The sequence below is a fragment of the Meles meles genome, chromosome 8, assembly GCF_922984935.1.
Source record: "Meles meles chromosome 8, mMelMel3.1 paternal haplotype, whole genome shotgun sequence".
Lineage (NCBI taxonomy): Eukaryota > Metazoa > Chordata > Mammalia > Carnivora > Mustelidae > Meles > Meles meles.
In genome coordinates this window covers 47,577,502-47,596,244 of record NC_060073.1, presented here as the reverse complement: position 1 = coordinate 47,596,244, position 18,743 = coordinate 47,577,502, and the positions used below count along the sequence as shown (strand labels likewise).

Below are 18,743 nucleotides of genomic sequence, written 5' to 3'. Positions count from 1 at the left end.
TCTGGTATACATATTGATTTTCAGTATTTAGCCTGGAGTGCTGGGCGTCTGCTCCAAGCACCAGAACCTCTCTCAACAGCTGACATAAGAGAGGCACTCTGGCCCTGCTTCCCATCCGTAGCTTCAGAACTGAAACACTACCCTTGACCCTCTCCACCCACCTCGCTCTGTTCATGGCTTCACTCACCTGATCTCAGCTTCACCACTTACCTCTCTGTGTTTGCCTGGCCCACAAACGCACAAGGTTGTCTTCTGTACCATGACCTTGACTCCCTACAAATAGGATGATGAAAACTGGGGACTCTCCCTCCAGCTATGTTGTCTCAGGCTACCTTGAGTAACATTCCTCCCTGTTGGACCCATGCTTCAGTATTCTTCCTCCTATGGAAAAGACAATGAACCAGATAGGCATTGGGAAAGATCATGTCCTCAGGAGAGATCAGATATCCCTTATGTTTCAATGCATATTTCCAGAATACAGGCTGAGAGCACCTTAGTGCAAAAAAAGCAAAAGGCCCATGATTTCTGGACATAAATGTTTGTTTTTAAGTCTTACACATAATTTTTAAAAAATATTTTATTTATTTATTTGACAGAGTGAGAGAAAGAGTACGAGCAGGGGGAGCGGCAGGTAGAGGGAGAAAAGCCCAACTTGGGTCAGCCCGACCTGAGTCAAAGACAGACGCTTAACTGACTAAGCCACCCAGACACCCCCAGTTTTACACATATTCCCTTACTAACAATTGATATCTGATGGATTACAGTCAGATTTTCACAGAACAATAAAAAAGTACTTCTCTAGGAAGTAAATGTGAGAAAACAATTTATGAAAGCAAAAAAGGAACCAACACATCAAGGTAGACGTCAATTTTTCTTAGAAAATCTGAAGAAAAAACCAGTTATACGGGAAGACTGTTTTCTAATAAGTCATCTAATGTTGGTTTAATGCTCTTTATTTAAAAGTGCCTTTTAGGGACACCTGGGTGGTTCAGTTGGTTGGGCATCTGCCTTCAGTTTGGGTCATGATCAAGTCCCATGTGGGGCTCCCTACTTAGCAGGGACTCTGCTTCTCCCTCTGCCTGCTGCTCCCCCTGCTTGTGCTCTCTGGCTTTCTCTCTCTGACAAATAAATAAAATCTTTAAAAAAAAAACAGTGCTTTTTATTTCTGTGAAAAGAATTTTACTTCCCGGGGCGCCTGGGTGGCTCAGTGGTTTAAGCCGCTGCCTTGGGCTCAGGTCATGATCTCAGGGTCCTGGGATCGAGTCCCGCATCGGGCTCTCTGCTCGGCGGGGAGCCTGCTTCCCTCTCACTCTCTCTGCCTGCCTCTCTACCTACTTGTGATCTCTCTCTGTCAAATAAATAAATAAATAAATCTTAAAAAAAAATTAAAAAAAAAAAAAGAATTTTACTTCCCTTTTCATTTTGAGGAGAGGGGCAAAAACTTGGGAGCATCATTCCTGCGTTCCAGTATATAAAGAAAATTGCTGGCATGAGAAATGTTACAAATTTACGAAAAATAATAGCTTTCTTTCCTAATTAAAGTATTGCATTTTCCTTACTTTTCCCCATTACCATGAGAGTGTATACATACATGTGTGTGTGTATGTATATATATATATACATATATATATATATACATACATCCTTGCATGAAACCCTTTGACCAGATTTCACAACTCTAGTCCTATGCTCATAAGAAGTCTTTATTTAGTTTCAGTCTTTCCAAATAAGCCTGTAAGTTTTGACAGAGCAAATACCAGTTTGGTCCTCTCTGTCCTCTGTCCCTTGACCCCCTGCTGAAACCTGGCTCAGTCTGTTCACCTAAAAAGGTGAAACTAGACCCTATTTCTACAGATTATTTTTGTTTTTATGTAGGGCCAAACAGCCATGGAGAGCTCCAGGCGGGCCCAGGAAGCAGACAGAGATTGGCTGCCCTCCAGTTGAGCTGGCTCACGAGAAGTTCAGCTTCCTTGTCCTCTCACAGACAGTCCCTTCCGTGCTGACCTTTGACTAGCCTGCAGGGCTCTTGCGCCCTAACCCTGCTGCCTCTTTGCCCACGCTCTTCCTCTTCCCCACACTGTTGGTATTTCTTGGAAAAGGGAAAAAGCCTGAGGAAAATGGGCTGGGGAGAGGAAAAATGAAAGTCCTAACCCTCTTGAGCCTCTAAGGATTTTCTCCCCGTCCTTGATAGGAGTGATACTGTGAATTTAAAAGGATGTCAACATATGACATGCAAAATTTGCAAAAACATGGAGAATTTAGCTGCTCTCTGCATTAGGGTAATTTACAACCCTCAGAAGAACATGCTAGCCCTTCTGCGAATATCCCATAGTTTTTTTTTTAAACTCCGTCTTTAATCAAACTTTTTGCAGACGGTTTGCTTCCCTTTTGTGATTATCATCAGTAGTTCTATTGCAGGGGAATAGATTTAAGGAAAAATCGCAGTGCATATAGACAATGATCAAGTAGCTTGTAGATTTTAATGCTAAAGACTTTGAAAATGCAAATGATTTTTTTCATAATTATTTGATTAATTTTGAAAGAGACGCAAACAATATGTAACACCTTCTATACTGTGTTTAAAATTTAAGAAAGAAGTAAATTATATGGAGCAACAATTGTAAAATTACCTTTATCGTTGCAAAAGTAAAGATTTGATTGTATTTTCCGGATTTTTCTTCCCCTTCGATGACTTTAGTGCCAGTGGCTCAGTTGCATGTTTGGCATCTCTCCTCCTGCTAACTTTGTACAAACAATGCCCTCCCTCATTTGGGGGTGTCTATTACTCTTTCATCTGGCCTATTCTATTGACCTTCCAAAAGCTGGCATTCAGCTGAAACCAGAGGAAAAAAAATCTTTTCCCAGTTTGTTGGCTACTTGTTGCAGGCAATTGACTGCTTTTCCTTCCCCTATTGTGTCACCTCTACCCCTTAAAACACTTCATAAAGCTCTGGCTGAGCCCTCTTGTAATTTCCAGAGCTTGGCTTCCTTTAAAAAAAGTACTTAGAAGCAGCCGGTATTTTCTTAAGAAAAGAGTCGTTGATCTCTACCCATAATGTCTGCACAATGAAAAGCACCTTAGAACTGGAAGGGACTTCCAGATTTAATCCCACCCATGAATTTACGGGGGACTGAGGCCCAGAGAACTAAGAGTATTGTCTAATTTCTAAGGCAAAGACTTCTTACTTTTTCTATACCATGAATCACCTTGTCATCTGATGAAACCTATCGACTCCCTCTCAAAATAATGTTCTTGGGGTGCCTGGGTGGCTCAGTGGGTTCAGCCTCTGCCTTGGGCTCAGGTCGTGGTCTCAGGGTCCTGGGATCCAGCCCCACCTCAGGCTCTCTGCTCAGGAGGGAGCTTGCTCCCCGCCCCCCACCCCGCCCTCTCTCTGCCTGCCTCTCTGCCTACTTGTGACCTCGCTCTCAAATAAATAAAATCTTTTAAAAAATTTAAAAACAACAACAACAAAAAGATTTTATTTATTTATTTGAGAGAGAGAGCGCGCATGAGCATGGGGAGGGGCAGAGTGGCTGCTTGAGTGGCTCAGTCCCTTGAGGCACCAACTCTTGATTTTGGCTGGGGTAGTGATCTCATGTCCTGAAATGCAGCCCTGCATCAGGCTCTGCGCTCAGTGGGGAGTCTGCTTGAGATTCTTTTTCTCTCTCTCCTTCTGCCCCTCCCTCTGCTCAGGCTCTCTCTCTCCCCACCCTCTAAAATAAATAAATAAATAATTTTTTTTTTTTTTTAAAGAGCATAAAATCAAGTTTATGAAGTTGGATTCCTTCTTCACACCATAAACAAAAATTAACTTAGAATGGATCTAAAACCCAGTAGAACGAAAATGATATAATTCTCAGAAGAAAATACAAGTAAATTTGAGAAACTGTAGATTAGGGAATGGTTTCTTCTGCCTTTTTAAAAACAGTTTTATCAAAATATAAACTATATATACCATAAAATCCATCCATTTAAAGTATATACAGTTTTAGTATATTTACAGAGTTGTGCAACCGTTATCATGGTCTAATTTTAGGACCTGATTTATTGATTTAATTTTTTTTTAAGTAATCTTCACTTATTGTGGGGGCCTGAACTCACAACCCCAGAGATCAAGAGTTGAATGGTCTTCCAACCAAGCCAGCCAGGTGCCCCACTTACTTATTTATTTTTAAACAATAAGGAGGATTTATTGGTATATGTACAGAGATGACCAAACGGTGACAACAAACTCTGGATTTTTCTCAGTCTACCTCTTCTTTTGCTATTTTTAAAAGGTATCTCTTTTAAATTAAGCCACATATTATATAATTCACTCATTTAAAATATATAATTCAATAGTTTTTGGTATATTCACAGAGTTGTGCAATCATTCCTGAGACAATGATTTCTTAGATATGACATCAAAAGCACAAGCCATAAAGAGAAAACGTAAATTGTACTACTTAAAATTTAAAATTTAAATTTAAATTAATTACTTCAAAATTAGAAACTTCTCTGCTGCAGATAATACCAAGTCATTGAAAAGGCAACCCACAGAATGGGAGAAATATCTCCAAATTATACATATGATAGCGGACTTCTATCCAGAATATATAAAGAACTCTTACAGCTTAACAGTTAATGGCAAATGATCCAATTAAAGATGGGGAAAGGATTTGAATAGATAGTTCTTCAAAAAAGAAATACAAGGGGCACCTGGGTGGCTCAGTTGGTTAAGCGACTGCTTTCTGCTCAGGTCATGATCCCGGACTCTCGGAATCAAGTCCCACATCGGGCTCACTGCTTAGCAAGGAGTCTGCTTCTCTCTCTGACCTTCTCCCCTCTCATGCTCTCTCTGTGTCACTCTGTCAAATAAATAAATAAAATCTTACGGGGCGCCTGGGTGGCTCAGTGGGTTAAGCCGCTGCCTTCGGCTCAGGTCATGATCTCAGGGTCCTGGGATCAAGTCCCACATCGGGCTCTCTGCTCAGCAGGGAGCCTGCTTCCCTCTCTCTCTCTCTCTCTCTCTGCCTGCCTCTCTATCTACTTGTAATCTCTCTCTGTCAAATAAATAAATAAAAAATATTAAAAATAAATAAATAAATAAATAAAATCTTAAAAAAAAAAAAAGTAATACAAATGGCCTATAACTGGCTTCAGCAATGGAATGTAGAAAACACCCATCAGGCTTACCCACCTCCAGATATCCATAGACCCTAACTAACTAATGGGCTACTTACAACCAGGCACAGTTACCAAAAAGGGAGAATTCCATATGTTGCCATACCTCCTCACCTCCCCACCTTAAAAACAGCTCCCACCCACTGCCTCATTGCAGACAGCCTCTTCTCTGCTGTCCTTCCTGCCACTGTTCTGCCCACTGTTACCCTATGGTATGTTCAATAGACTTCTATGGTATGTTCAATAGACTTCTGTTTCCTTTGTTCTGCCTCAGGTGAATCCTTTCACTGCCCCTGCCACTGGTCTCCACTCTATTGTTGCTCCACATTCGGGGGCCCCCATCTGATCGAGGGACACCCTATTTAGACAGCACAATAACCACATGAAAAAATGCGAAGCGTTATTAGCCATTAGGGAAATGCAAATCAAAACCACAATGAGATACTACTTCATACCTACTAGAATGCTATAAACAAAAAGATACACAACAACAAGAGATAGAATTTTGAGAGATCAAAACTGGCAAACACTGCTGGTGGTGTAAAATAGTACAACCACTTTGGAGAACAGTCTGGCAAGTCTTCAAGAGGTTAAACATGAGATTACCTTATGACCCAGCAACTCTAGGTATAAACCCATTATAAATTAAAGCACCCATCTACACAAATAATTGTACTTGAATGCTCATACCAGCATTATTCATAATAGCTAAAAAGTTGAAACAACCTAAATTTCCATCAATGTGAATAAAAACATGGTATGTCTATTGTGATGGAATATTTTTTGACAGTAGAAAGAAATGAAGTCCTGATCCATGGTACAACTCAGATGAACCTTAAAAAACATTACGTTAAGTGAAAGACACCAGTCACAAAAGACCACATATTGTATGACTCCGTTTATATGAAAGATCTGGAATAGGCACATTTATAAAAATCGAAAGTAGATTAGTGGTTATCTAGGGCTGGGGGCTAAAAGGAGGAGAGTGGAAAGTGATAACTAATGAGGATGTGTTTCTTTTTTGTGGTAATGAAAATGTTCTAAACTTAGATTATAATGATGGTTGCATAGTTCAGTGACTACAGTAAAGCCATTGAATTGTACACTTTAAATGAATGAATTTTATGTGATATGAATTATATCTCAATAGAGATCTTTTTAAAAAATAGGATACATAAGAACCCAAAGGAAACCAATTCTATCAAAATGTGGTCATCAGTATATTAAAAAACAAATATGTGATATTGTAAGATATGTGCTTTCTTATTAACACATAAAATTTTATGTGTTATGTGTTTGGGTTATAGCCCAAATCTATTAACTACCATGATTTTGAAGTAGTAATGAATGGTTATGATACTTTGAGATAAATCAGCAACAAATGTAAAAGCAATAAAATATCTGGTTTCTTTTGGTGAAAAGTCGCAAGCCCTACTAACACTCTGTGGTTTCTTGTCTGTAGTAATAATCGAAGGACTACATGGTGTATTTAAGCCTACAAATGGAAAGAAGGAACAGATAGAGGAGATGTTGGGAGGTGCTGAATGAAATGCTTAATTTCAATTAATAATGATGTAATTTTTTCCTTTCCGAATTCACTGGCACCCTGAATTCTATCTATAGACCCTGTAGTGGTTCATCAGGAAAGTCAGTGAGAAAGGTGGTATAAAACTATGCTTCATGACAGCCCAGTACCCCATCTAACCTTACTCATTTTTTTCTTTTTTAATAAAGGGAAGTAAGTAGAAAAGAATGAGTTTTATTTACACTACTAAAGTGAGTCATTTCTAAAAAGAGAGGGACTCAAGATTTGCTTGCATGGGAGTTTCTAAAGAAAAAAGGATTTTTGGCTATGACCTTCCCCTTCCTACCCAACTCCCCCACCCCGCCCCACCACAACTACCATCGACAAATGATGCTAGAATGCTTCTTCTCCCTTTCAATAGAATACATTGATTTTGAGAAATAATTGTTACTTAGAATTCTAGGGGAAATGTGAATTTTTCAGTTTTCTCAGAGGGAATATTTTCAAGAACTTGCCTTTGAATGCCTGGCAAGGCAGGGAAGCTGCCGGCAGAGTTTGAATCAGTGGGAAATGATGGGGTAACCAAGCTCCAACCACTGATTTTAGATTTCGCAGAAATTTAGCCACTTTCTGAGTTACAGAGGAGTTTACCAGGGCACGCCATCATTAGAGACAGGCGCTAATACACATATGGTCACTAAGAGGTGGAATGGAGGAAAACAAGTAAAGTTGTTTGCCTCCATTACATCCAGACAACAAATACTAGATGATTACAATATGTACACACAAATAGAGTAAATAACTTTTTAAAATGAGAACAGAATGTGTGACATTTCTGCCATTATTTGAATTCTGGAGCAAGAAAATTTTTGTGAACTATGAGGAACTATATAGTTCCTGTGATCTATGCCTTCTTTCCAAATCACTTACACCACACAATATGTTACTGCCTGATAGAGTAGTAGGGCTTGGACCATGGATTGGAACTGGCCATTAAGAATAGTGGTCACTTCTTGGGGCAACTGGGTGACTTAGTTGGTTAAGCATCTGCCTTCAGCTCAGGTCATGATCCTAGGGTCCTGGGACTGAGTCCCATCCGGCTCCTTGCTCAGCGGGAAGCCTGCTTCTCTCTCCGTCTCTGCCCCTCCCCCACATTCCTTTCCTCTCTCTTTCAAATAAATAAGATCTTAAAAAAAAAGACTAGTGGTCACTTCAGTATCGGAAATTAAAAGATTAGACCCACCATGATTTTCCTGGATTAAAGAAAAAAAAACTATGGGTTTTTGTAGTTCTTTCTGTCATCAAAAATTCTCTGGGCAATATACTTTATATACCAAAGCACCGGAGTCAGAAGGACAGAATATTTGAAATTGACACTATCTGGAAAACTCAGGTTGAATGGCCATCATAGTTATAGATATCCCAGGTCAAGAGAATTGGAATTGCAGTAAAATGGTAAGAAATGAGGAAGGTTGAGAACAAGATCTTCAGTTGGGTTTCCAAAGCAAAGCAAGGTCATGAGGTCAAAATCCAGCAGCTGGCTTTCTCTTTTTCGCTCATCCTGGTGTGTGCCGCTGACTGTTATTGACAATGTCTTCTCACAAGACTTTCAGGATCAAGCGATTCCTGGCCAAGAAACAAAAGCAGAATCGTCCCATTCCCCAGTGGATTCGGATGAAAACTGGTAATAAAATCAGGTACAACTCCAAGAGGAGGCACTGGAGGAGAACCAAGCTGGGTCTCTAATGCGTCCCACATCACGCGATGACACACCTAATGGGCACCACGTATTTCATTAAGATCCTTGAAGATCGTGTGTTGTATTCCGTCACCCTATAAACACCTTTCTGCCTGGCCAATAGATACCATTTAGCAGGGAAAGATTTTTCTGTTACTACAGCTCTGCACCAGTGGGTTGGTTTGGTAATAAACATGAGGTCTTTCAGCTTTAAAAAAAAAAAAAAAAAAAAAAAAAATCCAGCAGCTGAAGTCCAGAGATCCAATATACTCAGAGCAAGGATAAGGAAAAGACACCAGTCAGAAAGCAATAGAAGAGAGAAAACTACATGAGCTCAAATGCTCTGGGGAATGAAGGTAGGTAGCCAAATACCCAGGGCAACACTCCAGTTCTTGGAGCTCCCCAGGGACTGACTGATGGAGAGGGACACGCATGTAGCACGACAGCACACTCAAGGTCCCATAACAGACCAGGTCCTTCCTCAAGTCTAAAGATTTGCTAATTCTAATTGGGACAGAGTCTAATCCCTACAAGGCTAACCTGAACCTGCAAATTAGAAGAAGGGAGAGATAGAACAGAGGCTGGGGAGTGGAGAAGGAGATGCAGGGCAGACGCAGCTACTTCAGGGGGTTAATAAGATCCTGACAAACCCTTTATGTGTACACACATGTATGCACGCACATAGAGTTATATGTAGGTAATAATATTAGTAGCAACAGCAATAATCATAGCCGATACTTACACAGCACTTACATGTTACTGTTAATACTTTGCACATATTAATTTATTTAATCTGCATAATGTACCTTCTAAATGGTATAATTATGTTCATAATGCAAATGAGGAAAACTGAGGAACAGAAACATTAAGTGATTTTCCCAACTCACATAACTAGAAATGGATTGGTAGGGGTGGGATTTCAAAGTGGGCACTGCCTTCAGTCTTTCTCTCTACTCCGTAGCCTTCTTTGTGCCCATGTGCATGTGTGTGTGTGTGTGTGTGTGTGTGTGTGTGTGGTGTGTATACATACCCATACACAAAGGAGTATGTGCTTTGTGTGCATACATATCTTTATATATGTGTGTACGTGTGTATGTGTGTATGTATACGTGTATGTATATGTCTGTGCGTGCGTGTGTGTATGTGTATGTATATGCTTCTACACCTATGTATAGATATAGCAGTGAGGTGGGGCTTGTTGGGACGGATTCTCTATGTGCATATCTTTTCCCAACTTCATGTTCAGTAGCATCATGTGGGCGGCTTGAAATTGGCCATGGTGGGAGTATTTACAGCACGGAAATTGTCAAAGGCCATAAACCAAGACTTTACTTATTTGAAGGGCTGACTTACCAGCATACCACTGGGTACACATATCACATAGATATATTATAAACCACACATAAATTAAAAATCCCCAAATATAAAACAAGGTTTAAAAATACTAAGACTGTAAAACAATGAATACTGTTACCCTGAAAAAATAAATAAATAAATTAAAAAAAAATACTAAGACTGCATAATAACTTTATTTTGACCTACTTTCCCTCACACTCAGCCTAATTGATTTAAAAGATCAATTAAGAAGATTTCTTTAGAAGATACTTGCTGTAAGAGGTCCCTGGGTGGGGATGATCCTGGGATTGAGCCCCACATCCAGCTGTCTGCTCAGTGGGGGTCTGCTTCTCCATCTCCCTCTGCCCCTCCCTCCAGCTCATGTGCCCTTTCTCTGTCTCTGTCAAATAAATAAAATCTTTTAAAAAAAAAGATACTTGCTATAAAATGTGAAATTAAATTTTGTTATGAGAAATAATGCCTTGATACCGCTCTGGACAACACTATCTGATAGGTCCCTAGATCTGCTATGTTGTTAAAAGAAAAATACTGATTAAAAAAAAAATACTGATTTTTGTGATTACTATTGGTTTGTCAGCTAGACTCATGATAGAGTCAGCAGTAAGAAAGATATACAACAATGTGTCTCTCTTTTTTTAAGATTTTATTTATTTATTTGACAGGCAGAGATCACAAGTAGGCAGAGAGGCAGGCAGTGGGTGGGGGGAGAAGCAGGCTCCCTGCTGAACAGAGAGCCCAATTCGGGGCTTGATCCCAGGCCCTGAGATCATGACCTGAGCCGAAGGCAGAGGCTTAACCCACTGAGCCACCCAGGTGCCCCTATAATGTGTCTCTTGAGGGTTTTGATGAAATGTGCCTACGGGTTGCTGTGAATTTTAATATGAAACTCATTGCCTGGGATCTGCACAGCTTTTGTTGTTTGACTTAATACAATCCTCCGGATGTGGATCAACTTCCTTTGCTCAATATTTATTATTGTTTCATCCACAATGAAATGGGAACTATAAGCATTTGGTAAGTGGGCTGAAAGGCTTCTAAATCTCACTCTCGCCTCTTAGAGTGAGTCCCATTCTGTGCAGTAATCTGATTTTATAATTCCCTGCAGTGAAAATTAAACCTAAAGAGATATTCTTGTCACCTCATGCAACATGGCAACAGTAATCCGCTCTCCCTGTGCCCTTGCTTCCTCCTGGCCAAGTGTCACAGAGTGTGCGCAAGACAGGAGCTCTGTCCAGAGCCAAGAGGACGAGAACAGATTTTGTCCTGATGCTCCAATCCTGTTGCAATGGGATGGAGTCAGTAGGTAATAATGATCACATGGAACTGGATCTATTCTTTTCTTAGCAAAACAAAACATGTTAACTCTTCTAAGCCTCATCTTACCCTAATGCCTGGTGTTCTGTATTTCACAAAAATGTGTCGTGGGTGAAATGGTCATCTGAATAAGATTCTGAGCACAGTCATTACTTGTAATCATGCTGAGAGCAATGGAGACCGTATGACTTCCCTCTGGGGCTATGACTGCATCTCTTCATCTCAAAGGACAGAGCTGAACACAACTAGCTTATTATTATTATTGCAAGTTTACATAAATAAAAAAGGGTCAGTATGCATGAGTTGGAGGAAAGCAAAGCTCAAAGTAAATATATTCATGTATTTCATAAACATTCATGTGTTTCATAAATAGTCAAGGAATCAAATCAAAATAAAACAGCACAACTTGATAGAAACATTATGCTGTTTTACCCCCAAACCAGTTGAACTAAACTTTAAAAAACTTCATTTTTCTCATATACTGCCTTTGGAAGCCTAAAATTATACTGGAATTACTCAGAAGCCCTAACATGCTAGTGGCCTATCTATTTATCTTCGTAGATAAAGCTATTACAAAATCATTCATGAGGCCAATTGGCTCGTGTTTTTTTCTTGCTTTATTGGACTTAATGAATTGATTAAGATTAAGAAGATCTCATTAGTAATGATGAGTACCCTGCTTGTGCCTTTTTGAGAAAACTAGAGAAGAAAAGTAGATTAAAAGGGAAATAAAAAGCAAGCAGAAGTTACTAGAGAATACAAGGGAACTAAACAGTTTGAGGAAACAAGCTTAGTCTTAATTTCATTCGTGCTGCCATGGGTGATATAACTGAAACTTTTTATGGGAAAAATGACCTTGAAATCTATTATTACTGTTACTATTAATTATGTTTTCTTATTCTTCTATAAAGTAGAAAATAGGGTAATAATTGGTAATATCCACATAGATAACATAGGTGAGGAATTACCCTAAAGATTGCTTTTAAGCACTTTCAAATTGAGAGTACAATACTTTTTGTTAGAACATCCATTATTTCTCTGCAAAGAGTGGGAGGAAATGTCATGGACTTGCTTATTTTATACTAGATTATTGGTAATCTAGTATAAAATATACTAGATATCTCAACACAGTACAATAATAATAATCACACAACCCAATAAAATACAATAATCCAAAAAAGATATCGTTGCCCACTAAAACCTAAACACCTAGGAACATTTACAGTGAAATCACTTGATACTTAACAGTATGTACTCAACACTTAAAAATCTGATTTCAGTGACATTATTATTGGATCGTTTGTATCCAGCTAATTTCACCCGTCATCATGCATACTAACAGTTATTCTTCAATGGTTACCATGATGTAATTTTTTTAAAAGTATGATTAGGGGCACCTGGGTGGTTCAGTTGGTTAAGCAACTGCCTTCGGCTCAGGACATGATCCTGGAGTCTCAGGATCTAGTCTCGCATGGGGCTCCCTGCTCAGCAGGGAGTCTGCTTCTCCCTTTGACCCCTCCCCCAATTAAAAAAAATCTTCAAAAAGAAAAATACAATTATTTAAAAATTTCTTAAGATAATTATTGTGGGGGCACCTGGGTGGCTTAGTGGGTTAAAGCCTCTGCCTTCGGCTCAGGTCATGATCCCAGCGTCCTGGAATTGAGCCCGGCATTGGGCTCTCTGCTCAGCAGGGAGCCTGCTTCTCCCTCTCTCTCTGTCTGCCTCTCTGCCTACTTGTGATCTCTGTCTCTCAAATAAATAAATAAAAATCTTTAGGAAAAAAAAGATAATTATTGTGGATGCTTCTATGTTTAGAATCCCACACTGAAGATCTAATATAATTAGTTTTGTATATACCATTATCAGGATGTGGCAGGTACCGGAAGAGTAACCCAAGAACAAAGAAATTATATGGCTCTTTGAGAATTCAATCTAAAGTCCCTGTGCAACTGATTGGAACAGATCTGTGCAAATTATCTCAAAGAGACGTGAGTCCTAGGCCAAGCAGGACTGGCCTGTTATTTGATGAAAGAGGTGGTCAGTTGTGGAAGCATTAAAAAAAGGACAGCCTCTAGGACAAATGGTCGTGGTGTTCATCCAAGTGGTCTCCTGGGAGAGAGAGTCCTAGCCAAATGCCTCTGAATATTGCAACTTCACTGGCGAGGACATTCCCAAAGTGAGCATGGACCCAGGGGACTATAGCCAATGAACTTCCAGTGTTTCCAACTCCCTTAGCATAATGTCAGTATCCCTATCATGGGATTGATACCTGAAGCTAAAACAGTCTGACTCAATTTATTTATTTATTTATTCATTCATTCAGCCTAACCCCTTTAAATGTTGAATTGTTCTAATTTCGCTAGTTCTAATTCTAGGCTCATCAAGCAACAATCTAATTAAAATCTTGAATATCTATGTTAAAGAGAGCAGAATGGAGAGCTTAGTCAGTTAAGCATCTGTCTTGCTCAAGTTGATCCTGGGGCCCTGGGATTCAACCCCATGTCAGACTCCCTGCTCAGGGGGGAGTCTGCTTCTCCCTCTTCCTCTGTACCCTGCCCCCCCTTCTCGTGCTCTCTCGCGCACTCTCTCACTGTCTCAAATAAGTAAATAAAGTCTTAAAAAAAAAAAAAGAGCAGAATGGGCTAGCCACGGGAATGTGACCTGTTGCTGTGATATTCATTGCTTATTGCAAATTAATTAAATGGCTTTTCTGGTTCAGTGTAGTTTTGGCAGAATGATTTGTTAAAATACGAATTTTGTTTTGTTTTCCCTATATTTTCCCCCATGTTTCAGAAGATAGTGAGGCTTTGTAATTACTGCAGGTATTTTGGCGGGACCAAAAATAAAAGTAGCTTCAAGGTAACGGTTTTTCCCACTGTCTAGAAAAGCTAACCTGATTGATAAGATGATGCTGTGTGTCCTTGGAGGACCGGGAAAGAAAGAATATTAGAGAAGTAATTCTATAGGAGCTTCCCTGAGGCAGGGGAGGAGGATACCTCAGAACAGGAGAAGGTTCGCAACCGCAGGGGAAAAAGGCTGCGTGGAGTTCACTGGCAGGCTGCGTTCTAGGCACTGAAGACAAAGGAGTCCCAAGTATCACAAAGCCATGGTCACCATTTTGGGGAGTACCCTTCAGACTACAATAGTAGGTATCTGTGCGATGTCTTTGCAAAGAATTACTTAAGTTGCATTTCCTCCAGGTTATAGGATGGGGGTTTGGAGTTCAAAGTAAATTGATTTCTTGAAAAAAGATTTTATTTGTCAGAGAGAAAGAGAGCACAAGCAGAGGAAGCAGCAGGCAGAGGCAGAGAGAGAAGCAGGCTCTCCGCTGAGCAGGGAGCCCAACATGGGACTCAATCCCAGGAGCCCGGGATCATGACCTGAGCCAAAGACAGCCGCTTAACTGACGGAGCCACCCAGGCACCCCAAAGAAAACTGATTTAAAGAACAGAGAGAAATTTGGCTTTTCTGGTACATTTGAGAGTGGCTGAAATTGTCATTCATAGCACATCAGTCTTGTGAGCTCAGTTAATGGAGAATCCAATCTGGAAGAAAATCAGGTTTGGGGGCTGAAAAGCTGAGGGCCACACACAGGACTATGGTAAGAAGTGCCACTTTGTCAGGACTCTCAGAGCTATGCTACTTGCCTTCCTAAAACAGGAAGCACCTACAGAAGCACCCGGCATCCACATACCCTGCCACCACATGCTTCTTTGCCCCACTGTATTTTGAAAGAAGCACTATTCTTAGATGAATTTTTACAATTTCCACCAATCCTTCAAATATTTAAACCATCATTTTTATACAATCTATAAAAAGCTTGCTAAATAAAGATAACTTCAATTCCCAAATTGATAAGATTTACCTAACATTTTTCACAGCGTTTGTTTTTCCTTTTTAACTTTAGTTTGGAATAATTACAGATTCACAGGAAATTGCAGAGACAATACAGGGAGGTCTTGTGTCCTCTGCACCCAGTTTCCCCCAGTGGTTACAATAATAATATCAAATCCAGGAAACTGACCTTGGTACAATCAATAGACTTTTTATTCAGATTCAGATTTCGGTTTTATATGCACTTGTGTGTGTGTGTGTGTGTGTGCGTGTGTGCACACCTGTGTGTGCCCAGGAGTGTTGATTGCTGGTTCATGTGATAAGTGTATGTTCAGTGTTTTTAAGAAATTGCCAAATTATGTTGCAGAGTAGTTGCACTGTTTTACATTACAACAGCAATATGTGATAAAGCCAGTTTCTGTTTCAGCACTTGGTTTTATCACTATATTTTATTTTAGCCATTCTCATAGAAGTATAGTGAAATCTCAGTGTGGTTTTAATTTGCATTTCCCTAATGGCTAATGATTGCATTATAATTATGACTAATGAATGCATAAATTGCATTTCCCTAATGGCTAATGATGTTAAATATATTTTTATTTGCTACTGTATGTCATCTTTCCAGAAATGTCTTTTCATTTCTTTTGCAGTTTTTTTTTTTTTTTTTTTTTGGTCAGAGAGAGATAGAAAGACAGAGAGCCTTGCGGTGGGGGTGAGGGGTGAGTAGCAGGCAGAGGGAGAAGCAGGATCCCTGATGAGCAAGGAGCTCATCTCCAGGATCATAGCCGGAGCCGAAGACAGATGCGTAAACTATTGAGCTACCCAGGCATCCTTTTTGCTCATTTTCTAATTGGATTGTTTTCTTACCATTGATTTTTTTTTTTAGAATTCTTTATGGTTCTTTACAGATGTTTGGTTTGCAGTACTTTCTGCTATTAATATGTTTTGGTTTGTAACTACTTTCTTCCAATCTGTGTCTTATCTTTTCATCCAATTAACAGGGTCTTTTTGAGAGGTTTGCTTTTTTTTTTTTTTAATTTATTTGAGAGAGAGGGAGCATGCGCACATGGGGAAGTGGGGAGGGGAGTGGAGGAGCACAAAGAGGGAGAGAGAAACTCCAAACAGACTCTGCACTGACCACAGGATCTGACTCAAGGCTTGATCTCATGACCCTGAGCTGAAACCAAGAGTCAGTCACTTAAGCAACTGTGCTACCCAGGCACTCCAATGAGTTTGCTCTTAATAGAACAGAGCAAACATTTTTAAGTTTGATGAAGTCCAATTTATCACATTTTCTCTTACTGAGTATGCTTGGAGTATCATATCTAAGAAATCTTCACTTAGTCTTGGGTTCTACAGATTTTCTCCTTTGTTTTTATCTAAAAGTTTTATAGTTTGCAATATTACGTTTATAGTTTGACATATTTGACATATCTCTTTTTAAAAAATATATTTTATTTATTTAATTGACAGAGAGAGAGACAGTGAGAGAGGGAACACAAGCAGGGGGAGTGGGAGAGGGAGAAGCAGGCTTCCCGCTGAGCAGGGAACCCTACGCGGGGCTTGATCCCAGGACTCTGGGATCTGGCAGACACCTAATGACTTAGCCACCCAGGTGCCCCTACATTTAAATCTGTGATCCATTTTGGGTTGATTTTTGTATAAGTTTACAGTAAAGTTCATTTCTTTGGTTATGGACATCCAGTTGCTCTAGCATTATTTGTTGAAAAGACTATCTTTCTTCCATTAAATATTTTGTACTTTTGTCAAAAATCAGTTAACTATGGGGCACCTGGATGGCTCAGGCATTTAAGTGTCTGCCTTCAGCTCAGGCCATGATCCCAGAGTCCTGTCCCACATTGGGATTTCTGCTTTGCGGGGAGCCTGCTTCTCTCTCTGCCTCTGCCCGCCCCCGCCTTGTGCTCTCTCTCTGTCTGAAATAAATAAAATCTTTAAAAAAAATCAGTTGGCTATACTTGTGTACATCTATTTCCCTATACTATTCCATTAATCAATGTATCTATCCCTTCACCAATATCTTGGTGTTTTGTTTAGTATAGTTTTATCATATGCGATCCATTTTTTAAAAAAACATTTCTCTGAATAATAGCTCTTTTCCTTTGAGTGCTTATATATGCCAGGCATTGCTTTAAGTGCTTCAAAAGCATAAACTTACTTAATCCTCACAGAGTCCTATGAAATGCTAATATTTAGGCCATTTTATAGATGAGAAAAATGAGTGTAGAGAAGTTAAGTGACTTTCTTAAGAGACAGATTCGAAACTCAGGCCCATTCACTAGCCACCATGTTTCACTACCTGGCTGAAGTGAACAGATTTTTATCTTTTCACAGAATTGCTTTTACTGGCGTCTGCGCTGGCATTTTGTCATCGGCCTACGTCAAGAGACATCATAAGAAACAGCTCAGTGAAAATATTGTTGCAGTTACTGGAGGTAGGTTGATGAGGTTGTGGTTCACTGTGTCACATGATGTCCTCTTTAGGAAGACAGATGGGAAAAACGTCTCTCAGATCTCAGTACCCGGAATAGATATATTTTTCCTGAGTAAGTGGTTTGTTTTTATCTCTTGGACATGGTGAAACCATATAAATGATTACATTTCCCACTTTGTGCTGTCTGCTAAAAAGCTCAGAACCAAATTTTCAGCCTATCTTTAGCAATGATGTATACTAGATCTAATATTACTTCTGACTTCATCTTGTTTTTTTCTACTCTGATTTTCTCTTATTCCTTATTTCCTCCCTCACTTTTTTCTTCAGTCTTTTTAAGAATCAAAATATAGACGCACATAGTATAAAAAATCAAATACAAAGCTTTTAACAACACTGGCAAAATAAAATGGCAGCCACTCCTTCCCACTCATGATTTCTGCTCTACAGAGCCAACTATTATCTTTTTTAAATTTCAGTTTCATAATTACAGCAATCATTAATTTCTGCTGAAGCCTTCTGACAGAATTGTGAATCTCTCACTCCATCAGTTTTGTGAGTGTTTTTTTCCCCCTCACAGACTTCTCTTCTGGAACTTTCCATCATCCAGCTTAGGTCTAAACCTAATGATCTCTAAGGCAACCATCCAGCTGTCATCCTAAGATTTCCCTTTACATCATTTTAGGAATTTCTTCTGCATCTCTCTTCTGTTGGATCCCTTGTTTACTAGATCTCATCTTCATTTTGGTTTTACCTACTTGGTTTGGTGGAGCTCATCCTGCAATAGTTTCCTGAGAAAAAGTTCACGAAAGGTAAATATTTTTCAGACCTCACATGTCTGAAAATGCCTTTGTTTTAGCAATACCCTGGGATGAGAGTCTGGTTATGGGATTACAGGTTGGGAATTATTTTCACTTGGAATTTTAAAAAGGCATTGCTTCTTAGTTGTCTAGCTTCCCACCTAGCTATTGAGATGCTAACACCTTCCATGGTTTTTCCCCTCTTCTCTGGAAGGTTTTGGGATCTTCCCTTTTTCCCGAATGTTTTGAAATTTCACGTTGATATACCTTGGAACAGGGTCTCTTTTCATACACTGTGTGGAATGAACTCAACAACGGGCTCTTTCAATCCGAAAACACATTTCCTTCAGTTTTCAGAAATTATCACTTATATTCTTTTTTTTAAAATGTATATTCTTATTTTTGTCATCCTACCCCCTCCATTTTCTCTTTTCACTCTTTCTAGCTCCTTAAAAAAAAAAAAAAAGATCTTATTTATTTGTGAGAGAGAGAGAGAGCACAAGAGCAGGGGGAGCAGCAGGCAGAGGGAGAAGGAGCAGGAGTCTCTCTGCTGAGCAAGGAGC

The 18,743-nt window shown here is 39.5% G+C and overlaps 1 protein-coding gene and 1 long non-coding RNA gene across 2 annotated transcripts in view; both read left to right on the top strand.

The window, feature by feature from the left end:
• The window catches only part of LOC123948942, a 52,131-nt gene that overhangs the window by 16,804 nt on the left and 16,584 nt on the right, over positions 1-18,743 (top strand). Inside the window, exon 3 of the long non-coding RNA XR_006820003.1 lies at positions 17,284-17,384. This is a non-coding gene — a long non-coding RNA (uncharacterized LOC123948942). The remainder of the gene's footprint in view (positions 1-17,283; positions 17,385-18,743) is intronic.
• Positions 8,232-8,661, top strand: LOC123948941 (60S ribosomal protein L39). Its single transcript, XM_046016158.1, has one exon. It carries the CDS (start codon positions 8,280-8,282, stop codon positions 8,433-8,435), a length of 156 nt encoding a protein of 51 aa, XP_045872114.1. The 5' UTR covers positions 8,232-8,279; the 3' UTR covers positions 8,436-8,661.